This window comes from Carassius gibelio, chromosome B3 (assembly GCF_023724105.1).
Source record: "Carassius gibelio isolate Cgi1373 ecotype wild population from Czech Republic chromosome B3, carGib1.2-hapl.c, whole genome shotgun sequence".
NCBI classification, from domain to species: Eukaryota; Metazoa; Chordata; class Actinopteri; order Cypriniformes; family Cyprinidae; genus Carassius; species Carassius gibelio.
This window is the reverse complement of record NC_068398.1, coordinates 9,000,414-9,012,556: the sequence shown is the minus strand read 5'-3', so window position 1 is coordinate 9,012,556 and position 12,143 is coordinate 9,000,414. Positions and strand designations below refer to the sequence as shown.

Here is a 12,143-nt window from a genome sequence, read left to right as displayed (position 1 = left end):
CGTTTGACAGCACTATAAATAATATATAATTAGCTGAATATAAATTCTTAACCATCGACTCAAAGGTGACCCAAAATAACTTTCTTTGCTTGGTTATTTTGTTAATACTTTTTGCTTTGTGTTGAATGACAGAGAGCATCGCATATAACCACATTCCTCATAAAAACATTCACTGAGGTTGTTTTTTACAGATTTGAAAATGAATTTTCGTTAAAGTAATTGTTCGACATGTGCCTTCCTATTTGATACTGGTGTCTTTATTCACTGAATTCACAAATATTTTTATTAAATAAACTTGTTTATTAAACATTCCATTGTTTTATTTAACGCAAATGTGTCGAGTGCTTCTTAAATATACAAGGCAAGAGCAAATACATTCATAAACAACTGACAGGATTGTAGTTCTAAGTAAAGTATTAAGATTAAAAGCACAAATTCAGCGCTAGTTGATCAAATACATTCATTTAACCCTTGTGCATCAATTAAAAAAAGTTACACATAGGTTCATAGGGGACAAAAATGTCCATGTCCAAAAAGTGTCATAAAAATATTATAGATTAATATTTTTTTCCACTTTCACTGACGCCATTTTTTTAACCAGAATAAGCTCTAATCATAATAGCCAAACATTCATTAATTTTCAGGATTTTAACCCTTTAAATGCTGGTTTATTTACATAATGCCACTGTTGATTTTTATAAAAAATATAATAATAATAAAACATTTCCATATACTAAATGCTAAGCAGATTATTTTTTCTTTGATTATTACAGCCTTGGATATGTCAATGATTAACAACAAGATTAATTTGGATGCATTTATATTATTTTTGCAGTGTCAGCTTAAAAATAAAACTACCACTCAGGCCCATAAAGGACAAAAATGTCCTTTTCAAAAAAGTGTCATAAAAATATTATAGATTAATATTTTTTTCCATTTTCACTGACTTAGATTTTTTTCCAGCATCAGTTCTAATCATAATAACCAAACGTTCATTAATTTTCAGAAATTTAACACCTTAAACGTCGGTTTCTTTACATAATGCCACTGTTGATTTTTATAAAAAATATAATAATAATAAAACATTTCCATATACTAAATGCTAAGCAGTTTTTTTTTTCTTTAAATATTACATCCTTGGATATGTAAATGGTTAACTACGACATTCATTTTTATGCTTTCATATTTTTATGTAGTATCAGATTTAAAATAAAAACTACCACTCAGGTCCAAAAGGACAAAAACGTGGGTATGTAAGACACAGCTGTGTGCGTCTTAGTAAAAGCAAAGAGGGAGGACAGAAGTGCTCTATGCTTTATTTGCAGCAGCTTTGGGGGAAGCTCTGGCTTGTTCCTGCGAATTGTGCCAACTAGGGCGATCTTCCTCTTTAGAAGCTCCTCCGCCAGTCCATAGGAGGTGAAAAAATCGTCACAGGTCACAGTGTTCCCCTGGAGCCCCTCCGTCATTTCCAGAATGACCCTTTTTCCTTGGTTCACCTCCGCAGGACTTCAAGGAGACTTCCCCGTGTAAATTTGCAACTTCCATGCATAGGATGTGGTGACATCACAGGTGACCCAAATTTTTATGCCATACTTGGCAGGCTTGCTGAGCATGTACTGGCGAAATCTGCATCGGCCTTTGAAATCGAACCTCAGGGTGGGGCTCAGGAGCTTGAATTTATAGTGGGACATGGTGGCTCGCAAAATGGAACGTCCATTTTCCACATCCCACAGGCTTCTTGTTGATTCATTTTGGAACTTGTACACGCCGGCCAGAATCAGCAGCCCGATGTATGCCTGAATGTCAGTGGAATCGAAATCAATCCAATCCATCACAAAACGCATCCCGTGTAAATTAGTGTTCTCCAGAAGAAGCTGAATGATTTCTTCGATGATGAAGAGGTCGAAGCAGGACTGCAAAGTTGTGATGCGGGCAGTTGCATAGTGTGTGGGACCCGGGGTCATACCCTTGGCAGGATTGTAGCGCAGCGTCTAAGTGTGAGTGGAAGACCAGAGAATCTGCCCATTTTTTGAATTCCACTGAAGATCTGCAGTCTCTTCTGTGTCCTCACTCTCAGTGTTGTCATCAGAGGAACAAGAGATATCAGAATCAGACTCTAATGCAAACTTGACTTCATCCTCTGAAGTCAATTATTCATCCTCACTTACACGTGTAGCTGGGTGCTCACTGTTGGTGGCCACAACTAGATCCAGAGCTTCCCTTGCTGTGAAACCTCTCTTCATCTTGCAAACTATGAAATGACAAGGCACTCAAGCCACTGATATTTATAGGTTTGGCTGTGAAAGCACCCGTCTCAACCAAAATCTACCAGACAAAACAACCGCCATTTTCTCGAGGTGAAAACAAAAACAAGGTTTTGAGGGGCTTCTGAACTACTACATCAAAATCAAGCTCACATTTTTTCTTTGAACAAAAACAATAACAAATGAAAAAGTGCAAACAAGTAATAAGAAATGTGTTTGACTGAAAAAAATCTTCAAAGCTCAGTAACTTTTTCACCTTCACCTTGCATTCAGTTTCCACATGACAGGGTCTGTAACTGTATGACTAATTTACATGGGGTGGGATTTGTGATTTCCAGTACAATATATATTTTTTTCATTCAAACTGTTCACACACACACACATAAGATTTTCAGTACACACAAACCACACTCTGACATCCATAACCAACAGGCCCACACAATTATAGCTTCATAATATATCTAATTGGCTCTATAATATGCATAATCCGAAAACAGCAGAAAACAACAATAAAGCGATAATTTGCTTTATATGCCAAAACTGAAAAAATGGCACCATCTGGTAAAATATAGTAAAAATGTAAATTTTGAAGCCTTGCCAACAGAATGAAAGCCTGTTGACAAAGATTGCATCATTTTATAGTTGAATGTCACCGGGATTAAAAATTGCAGTTTTAATGGGTTTCAATGGGGACATTTTTGTCCAAAAGGTCCTGAGGGGAAGTATTTTGTGTACCTAGTAGAAAATAGATTTTTTAAAGGAAATGAAGGTGAAATATTAAAATTCCAATAAATATACACACCTGTGGAAAATTTTATGCAGTTAGCATTAACACAGGCAAAGTTATCAAAAAAACAAAACTGAAAAAGCCAAAAATGTCCTCAAGGATGCACAAGGGTTAATTCTGGAGAAATGTGTGTACTCTTCATAGACACGTATTCATATTCTACTATCTGACATTGACACGGCAGCATTAAAGGGACAGTTCACCCAAAAATGAACGCAAACAACAAATGCAACGTATGTACGCGGATATGTTATTTACACTTTTATTTGAATGTAAACAGTGTATCTGCGTACATACGTTGAATACGTGCAGTGATACTTTCCAAAATGGCGCTATAGGGTGATGCAAAGGAGACGAATTGTTGAATAATGTCGCGAACAAAAGGTCATACGGGTTTGGAACGACATGAGGGCGAGTAATTAATGACAGAATTTTCAGTTTTGGGTGAACTACCCTTTGAACTTTTCTCTGTGTGAATGCAGGCTTCTGTTATTTGGACAATCCCACCTTTACGGAATTTTTTAAAAAAGGTAATTTAGTACTACTATGTGGATTATAATTAGTTATGTAACCTATAGGAAACTATAGCTAAATAATATCTGGACTGATTCTATATTCATAAGCAGTATAGTAGAATCATGGGAAGAACTAGATAGCAATGACATTTAATAGTCATAATTCAGTGAGATGGCTAGCAGGGGAGTATTTTTAGAAGCATGATTAGCACAATATCATTTTTTCACGTTGAGTTGATAAGTGTATATGAGGTCAGCCCAGTGAATGCTGTTTCTTCAGCCTCTCAGAATGCTGCACTCTCTCTTCTGGGGTCTTCTTGTAACTCCTGAAACACATTAAAGACTTTTCATCCGTGTGTTTTCTATTAAGACGTTGCATGTAAAGTTGATTTATTATATCTGAAAAATAAAAATGTAAACTCAAATACAGTTTATTAGTTCAAAAGGTGTTTGAGGTTTTGTAAATGTGTGGCGCATTCCATACTGCGCTTCTTTCCCGCACAGTGATTCTTTGTAATATAATACAGGGATATTTTGATCACACTTCAGTTGACTAAATGACTACATGAGATCCTGCCAAATGCATTTACAAATAAACGCAGCCAATTTTAAATGTCAGGTGACTCTCCTGGCAAGCTTCGTGGCATTTCCAGAATTGTAAGAGTCCACCGCAGACTGAATTGAATTTCAAATTCCATCAACAGCAGCGTAAAAGAAAATGGAAATGGCAGGAGCAGGAGATTGCGTGATCACAGGCAGCAAAATGTGAAGAACTGACCCACGGCGCAGGAGCGGCTGGCCTGAAACAGGAGCGTTCTGGCCCTGACTGGGCTGCAGGATCCTTCAACACAACACACAGACTCAGGAACACTGCTGGAAGAGCGTATGCAGCTATAAACTATATGGTGCAGAGTCCGTGAGTACTGAATGTGGAAAGGGTCTGTTTGGCTTCTGTGAAGTGATTGCTTGCATCTCTTTAGTGCTTTTGTGTTCACCTATTTGTAGGAGGACTCTTGGTCTTCTGAGCTCTTCTGGGCTGACCTGGAGATTCCCCAACTCTGATGACATACAAGAACATTTTGGAGTGAATTAGTAAGCATATAAATACATAGCATTTTAGCACAGTATTAACAAACACTAAATAAAATAAATAAAAACTTTAACAATAATTATATAATTATAATAACAAATAATATTATAATAGCAGTATAAAATATAAAAAAGGAATATATATATATATATATATATATATATATATATATATATATATATATATATATATATATATATATATATATATATATATATATATAATGTGTATAAATAGTTTTTTCCTCAAAGAAAAACAGAAATATAATTTTAAAAATGAATATCTTTTTCTAAATACATATTTATATTTATTTCTATAATTATATAAATGTAAATATACTTTTATTATGATATTAATATATAATATGAATAAAAGTGTATATTATTATAATAATTATGATAAAATTACACTTTGAAAAATAGAATTTATAATATAATACAAATATTTTTAAAAGTATGTGCATATAGAAATATATAATTACACTTAAAAAATTACAAACGGCATTTTAAAAAAAAAATTCAACTGTCCAATAACATTGCCGGTTTTTATGTTTATTTCTTTACTAGGTGTATTATTATTTTATTTTTTTTGGACCCTGTAGATGAACATTTGCATGTCACAAAAATGTCTTTATACTACAAAAAAAATGCATACAACATAACGGTACTGTGCTTATAAATATCAAATAAAAACACTTTACGTTTTTAAATCATGATCACTCACCTTTTCTTTCTTTCAAGAGATTTCTGGGTAGCAGCCGACAAAACCACCTTGTCCTTGGGACTTTTAGCTTTTTCCTGCATGCCAAATAAAACTGTAAGTGTGTTGGGAAGAAACACTTGACCCACAAAGCCCTACTTTCATATGGAAATGACTTAGTACTTTTCCAAAATAGGAAGGAAACAAGCCCTTCAACAATGGCCGAGGATCAAAACTGAGCAAAATGACAGAAATTGAACCATTAGACATGAAACTGCTAGTTACCATCTCTCTGAGCTTCCGCTCGGAGCGCAGCTCTCGGTCTTGCTGCAGCAGACACAGACGCTCCTCCAGTGTCATCGTGAAGAAGATATCATGAATGTCAAACAAGGCCGCGCGTAACTGCAAGACAAACAGACACACAGCAGAAGCTTTCAGAGTCAGGTATAATGCTGTACACACAGGTATGAGAGCATTACAGAAGTGTGACCTGCGCTCTGACGCGCTCCCGCAGACACAGATCCTGCTCGGACAGAGAGACGCTTCTCTGAGGAGCATCAGTGCTGAACGAACGGATAAACTCTTGCGTGTCCTGAGGAAATACACACGTGTAAGGATGACAGAACACGTGAGGCTTTCATTAGCAGGTGTTGTTGTGTTCTCACCTGCACGGTTTGCCGCAGGTGCTTGACTTTCTCCGTTTTCAGCAGTCGTCTGATGAGGAAGCCCTTCACGGCTGCAGTGAGGTGACACAGTGCCCTCTGCTGCTCCGCTGTCACAACCTGCATCACAGGTTTATCATCCCTTACAGTCCAAGAACAGCGGACTCTTAAATACACTCACATCATACTCTTTATAGAAGCTTTGTTTACTCTACAGGGACTCGTTTACGGTTGTAAAAGCACATTAAAATCAACCTGGCTCAGTCTGTTTCTCTTGCCGGCGCTGTGATTCAGGATTCTCATATACATGGGAGTCTGTTTCGAAGGGGATAACACATCCCCTGAAGGGAAACCTGAAAGGTAAAAATACAGACAGATGTGTTGAATCAGTGTTATTTTAGCTGAATTTATAGACTATTATAGTATTTATTCACATTTTGAATTAGCTTTTTTTTATTTAAATGTTTTGGTGTACTGTGCATATTAGCGAAAGCACATATCAAACCATTTGTTGTGTGCTTTTGTCATTTTATTAGTTTTTTTAAATAGATTTCTATAGCTTTAACAAATTTTATTATTTCGGTTTTAGTTTTAGTATTTCTAGCCCTTATATTTAAACTTCACTTAGTTGTCAAGGCAACATTTCTAATTTTGGTTTATATTTTCTTTTTTTCATTTAAAATTTGTACTTTTTTATTTCAGCTTTATTACAATTATGAATTTAATTTATTTCATGTTTTTTATATTTCCTTTTCAATAGTTTTATTTTTTTCGTGTTTTTGGTTTATTTCAGCATTATTACAAAAAATGAATGCATTTATTTTATTTATTAATTTAAATAAATCTTTTTTATTATATTTTTCCTTTTTTATATACAAGTTTTAGTTTTACAATAATAACACTTTTGGTCAGTTATCTTTTGCTTTTAGAGGAACACACGAGCGGAATAGACTCCCAATAGAACTAATTAATGTGCATTGTCCCTGATTAAATAAAAGAAATGAAATGAAACACAACAACTTTGGAAGACTTGAAATATAAATAATGAGTCATATTAATTATTTTTATGATGCTTTTATGGTCTTTTCCTGTTGTTTTGGAGCTCATCATTGTCTGCCTTCATCCACTTGTGTTCCATGTAAGAAAGAAAGAAAGAGTTTGGACACAACATGAAGGTGAGTAAACGCTGACAGAATCTTCACTCTTGGCTGAACTATTCCTTTGTAACATATACAAAGTATGCATCCACTGAGAAACACAGTGGTAGCAAATTTACGACGTTAATCACAGGCTGAAAGAGCTGAAATAATACCAATGGTTGGCACAGAGTGTCTTGGCGATCTGTCTCCTGGGCTTAAAGGACTCAGTAACGGGTAACGTTCACACCCGTCCTCACCGGCTACAGGACTCAGACCACCCTGAGCCCTCAGTCTCCTGACCCGCTCCTCTGACTCCTGAACGAGACACAGACTAATGTCACAACCTTCACCCAAGCTGGAGTCCAGAAAAACGTTGATATTATGAGTGTATTTATTCATTTATAAGACCCGGTATACGTGTACGTGTTATATTAGGATGCAGTCTTAAAAGGTAGCTGCCTAGATAGACAGTAAGCGTGTGGCAGTGCTGACCTGACTGAGGTGCAGTTGTTCTCGCTCTTGTTCCTCCATCAGACAGGACATCCGGAAAGAATAATCGTCCTCCAGAGTCCTCTGCATGTCTTCTAGAGCGTGGACTTGCCATTGCATCTCATCTGAGGAAAAGACATGCACGACTGTCTGAGAGGATCCTTCATCAAAGAATGATCAAAGAACATCTGATCTTTATTCTCAAATTAACATTGAGTTATCAACTCTTTTGATCAAGAATCACTTGTGGCCTTATCGGGTTCTTGAGTTGCTATGTGGTCTTTCTTATACGGTCCATTAAGATATTAACGTGACATTATTGGTTATTCATATTAGTGTTGGAGTTCTTTAGAAAAGGGGAAAGAGGGAAAGTGTCTTTTTTAAAGCTGTTTTCCTAATATTTATTACAGAAGCACTCTACAAAAAAGATTGATCATTTCAATATTTTTTAAAGATATTAATACTTAATTAGTTAGTAATTAATAGATAATTCTTTTATCCAGAAAGGAGACAATAAATTGATCAAATGTGGCAGTAAAGATATTTATGATGTTTCAAAAGGTTTCTATTTTTAAAAAATGCTGTTCTTTTGAACTTTATTTTTAACGTATCATGGTTTCCACAAAACATTAAGCAACGACTGTTTTCAACATTGATAATATAATAATAAGATTTTTTTTTTTTTTTTTTTGCAGCAAATGATCATATTAGACTGATTTCTGAAGGATTGTGACTGAAGACTGCAGTAATGATGATGTAAAATCAGCTTAGAATAGAAAAGTGTTATTTCGAATAGTAGTAATATTTCACAATATTTCTCTATATTTATATTTTTGATCTAACAAATGCAGTCTTGGTAAAAAAGAAATATATATATAAATCCAGACTTTTGAATCGTAGTGTGTATGGAATTATTTCTATAAATATTTGTGGAATTTATTTTCACTTCAGTACTATGACCTCATAAATGCCAATTATTTAATTTTCAAAAAATTTTCTGTATTTTAGGAAGGCTCTGTGCCGGGGGTCGTCATATTTCTTGGAACCTTGGCATTATGATGGTGATGATGGAACTAGATTTAAAAGATCTTTTCAGAACTTTAAAATGTTCTCCCATCATATCACAGGACTGAGGCTCATTTTTGGTTCTAAATTGAATCTTCATTTTTAACACTTGCTCTGTTCTCACCTGTTCTCCTTTCTTTCAGCGCAGTGCTAATAACACTGTTTCTCTCCATCTCAAAAGGTAGTTTGGCATGAGAAGGAGAGTCTGGGGTGATCCCAGACCCCATAAATGCTGCTACAGGACCGTCCCGTGTGAAAGTCTTGTTCATGGGTGAGGGAGGAGACAGTCGAGTGGGCGTTCTCGCGGTGACCCCGGCCATAAACCGAGGCATTCTCTCCTGGCTCCGGTCTATGACGGGACTCTGATGGCGTGAGGACAGGTGGCTATCCAGCGTGTGGCATCTCCTTCGAAACAGAGGGCTTGTGAGCTCAGGATCCACTGGAGACGTTTCCGGGCGTCCCAGGGTCGAGTGATCATCATATCGACCCATACATACATTTTCCACCCCGAGTAGCTTCCTGTCCTGTGTTGCAGTTGTTTTGACTTCCAGTGGCCTTGCATTCGCTGTCATGTTCGGTTGGTTGGGGTTTTCAACCAAAGAAAAGAAGATGCTCCCGGCAGAAATCGGACGAGGACGTCCGCGGTGGGGTCTGGCTATTAAACCGCGCTTTAGACCGGGTTCTGGGCTTATCAGGTTACTGGGAGAGGTTTGGTTTGGAGAGGGAATATAAAAGGGTAACCCAAAGGCACTCTCATCCAAAGAACAGCTGTTTTCTTTAACTGGCGGGCTTTCAGAGAGGATCCTGCTCGGATCAACCATTGTGTTGCTGATGACCTTTGACCCCTGTTTACCTTGCTCCTTTTCCATGAATTCGCGTGATTTCTTGAGTAGGTTCTGCAGGCAAACTCCTTCCGTCTGAATGTCCTCTTGCATGTGTTTTTCTTCTGTGGATTTTCTTCTCATCACTCCATGCAGCTCAGCTGAAGGGGTCACCGGTGGCTCATTAGACCAAATGTACGGCTCTGTGGCTCCAGCCGGTGAAATGTCTGCAGTATCAGCTACTGTAAAACCATTCCTGGAGTCTGTTTTCGGAGAGGGAGAAGGGCACTGCTCTGAAGGCTTTGGCACGTCCAATATTTGTGGTGCCTACAATGAAAGTGCAACAAGATATGGGAGTAAATTCACAACAAATTATAATGAATACACTCAATAAATAAATATAGGTCAAAAGTTTGAAATCATTTTTCATGTAAAAAAAAAGCACTCCCCAAAGCTGCACTGATTTGACCAGCTACAGTAAAAACAGTACTGTGCACACTTAAAAAATGTAGAAAAGCTGTCACGGTGGTGGTACCTTTTCAAAGGGTACGCATTTGTCGCTTATTTACCCCTAAAAGTGCACATTGGTACCTTAAAGGTCTATATTAGTAGTTTTTGAAAGAGTATGTCCTAGTGACAGCTGTTGTATTTCTAAAAGTGAACAAACTGTGGATATGTTTATCAGTTTGAATGATTTCTGAAGGATCATGTGACACTGAAGACTGGAGGAATAATGCTGAAAAGTCAACTTTACATCACAGGAATGCATTATATTTGAAACAGTTTGTTTGAAATTATAGTAATATTTCAATATTACAATGTTTTTTTTTTTTTTTTGGAAAAAGCCTTGGAAAGCATAAGAAACTTAATTCGTTTGTTCATTCATTCATTAATAAAATAAAATAAAATAAATGATAAATAATACATATATACATATAAAAAAGCACTTAAAAAAAAGCTGAAATATATCAGTTTTAATAAAATAAATAAGTCCCTTGTACATACAAGTGCCTATAATTCATGAAACACCAATCGTCTTACCTCATTGGTCCAAAGAATGGTCTGAATCTGATTGAGGAGGTTTTTGTTGTAATGAATCTGTCTCTCGGCCTCCATTTGTGAAGCTCTTTTCTTGTATTCAACCATCTCCCTTCGTTGTTTCTCACTTAGCTGGAAACACGGAAGACAAAATCAATCAGTCAATGATCAGACAGAGACAACTTGATCTGCTAATATTGAATGTCCAATTGACTTAAATATGAAGATTATTATTAATAATGTTTCATTACTATATTTTTCTTGTTGCTAAGACCTTAAAGTTTCTCATCACAAATAAAATACACAGTCAAAAATGTTGACAGAGACCTTGAACCATTTGTATGGCAGTACAGTACTGTTGTTACAAGTTGTTACAGGCCAGTACCTACAATAAAATCTAAAAGCTACATATCTGTACCTTACATACTCCTAAAATCTAAATGATATTAGTAGGCTACCTTAAAAGTTGGTATTAGTAATTCATATAGGCTACATATAATTAGTAGCTACAACACATATCATTTCTTGTACTCACAACCGGAGACAACAGCGGCCTGCCGTTGAAGCAGATGCGAGAGTGCGCGCCCTCTCGAGCACGCGCGCTACTGCAGCTCCTCTCGTGCATCATCTCCGACCGCAGCTCAGACAGAATGCGTGCGCAGAAATCCTCATAGCGGTCCATGTTTCCTCCACACAGCTGGAGCAGCCTAGACATTGAAACGCATATATCTGATATAGCCTAGGCTAGACTAAGACAGAAGCATGATGCTGTCCTATTATTGTATTCAGCAGACCGGGCTTTCACCGCAGCAGTCACGTCTCCTAACAAAGCAGGCTTTTATATTCGGGTTTTAAACAAACTAGGCTGTTCTCTCGAAGCTCTGGGGAACAAATGGCTCCGCATTCCTCTGCTCCTTTATCTGGAGAGATGTGTTTGCTAACAGATAACCGCGCGCAGATGTTAAAACCCCGGATCAGCACCTACCTTTATATCACAGAGCAGACTAGAGCTGCAGTCTGAATACATAAACAAGAGAAATCAAATCAAGGCTCTCCTTTCCCACAGATGCGACTGTAGCACTGTGATGTTTATAGTACAGATGCCAATCGCGTAATCGTTTCCGGTTTCGTCCGGTAATTAGCCTACGGTTTGTGACTGATAAACTAGCTTCATCCACATGATGTAGGAGACGGTGTGTCCGCAGAAGATGATTTCACACGTGTCCCTCACCCGGTCTCTGTGTGTCTTCAGCAGCAGCACCGCCCCGTTACTCGCCGTCAGCTCATTTGGACGTAAACCCGTCAGAGGATTCCTTCAGACCAGATACATTTAGGTAGGCCTTCAGATTAACTTTCATATTACCTGTACTGTAGCGGACATATAGGCTACATTTGCTTTATATTCACAACATGATTCCGCTCATTTGTAAGACTACTCTTTTTTTGTTTTATTAAATGTTTAGAATTATAATAATTATATTGTATGGAGGGCCAAATTACTCAAAATAAAATTATTTTAAATACATATTTACATAGGCTAAATTATATTAATAAATGCAGAAATAAATAATTTT

The 12,143-nt window shown here is 36.8% G+C and overlaps 1 protein-coding gene across 5 annotated transcripts; it reads right to left on the bottom strand.

Annotated features, from left to right (window-relative positions):
* Positions 1-279: 279 nt before the first annotated feature.
* Positions 280-11,889, bottom strand: LOC127952814 (centriolar coiled-coil protein of 110 kDa). Of its 5 annotated transcripts, none has more exons than XM_052551639.1 (13): positions 11,105-11,889; positions 10,573-10,701; positions 8,835-9,858; positions 7,649-7,770; positions 7,330-7,471; positions 6,273-6,370; positions 6,021-6,137; positions 5,846-5,947; positions 5,641-5,757; positions 5,380-5,453; positions 4,562-4,624; positions 4,345-4,439; positions 280-3,892 (listed from the first exon to the last, which is right to left on the bottom strand). In XM_052551639.1, the coding sequence occupies exons 1-13, from the start codon at positions 11,282-11,284 to the stop codon at positions 3,843-3,845; spliced, it is 2,313 nt and encodes a 770-aa protein (XP_052407599.1). In that variant the 5' UTR covers positions 11,285-11,889; the 3' UTR covers positions 280-3,842. The 5 variants fall into 5 exon arrangements, with proteins under 5 accessions (XP_052407599.1, XP_052407600.1, XP_052407602.1 ...); XM_052551640.1 differs by having other exon boundaries at positions 4,345-4,407; XM_052551641.1 differs by lacking the exon at positions 280-3,892 and having other exon boundaries at positions 3,900-4,407; positions 11,105-11,276; positions 11,555-11,889.
* Between the last annotated feature and the right edge of the window lie 254 nt (positions 11,890-12,143).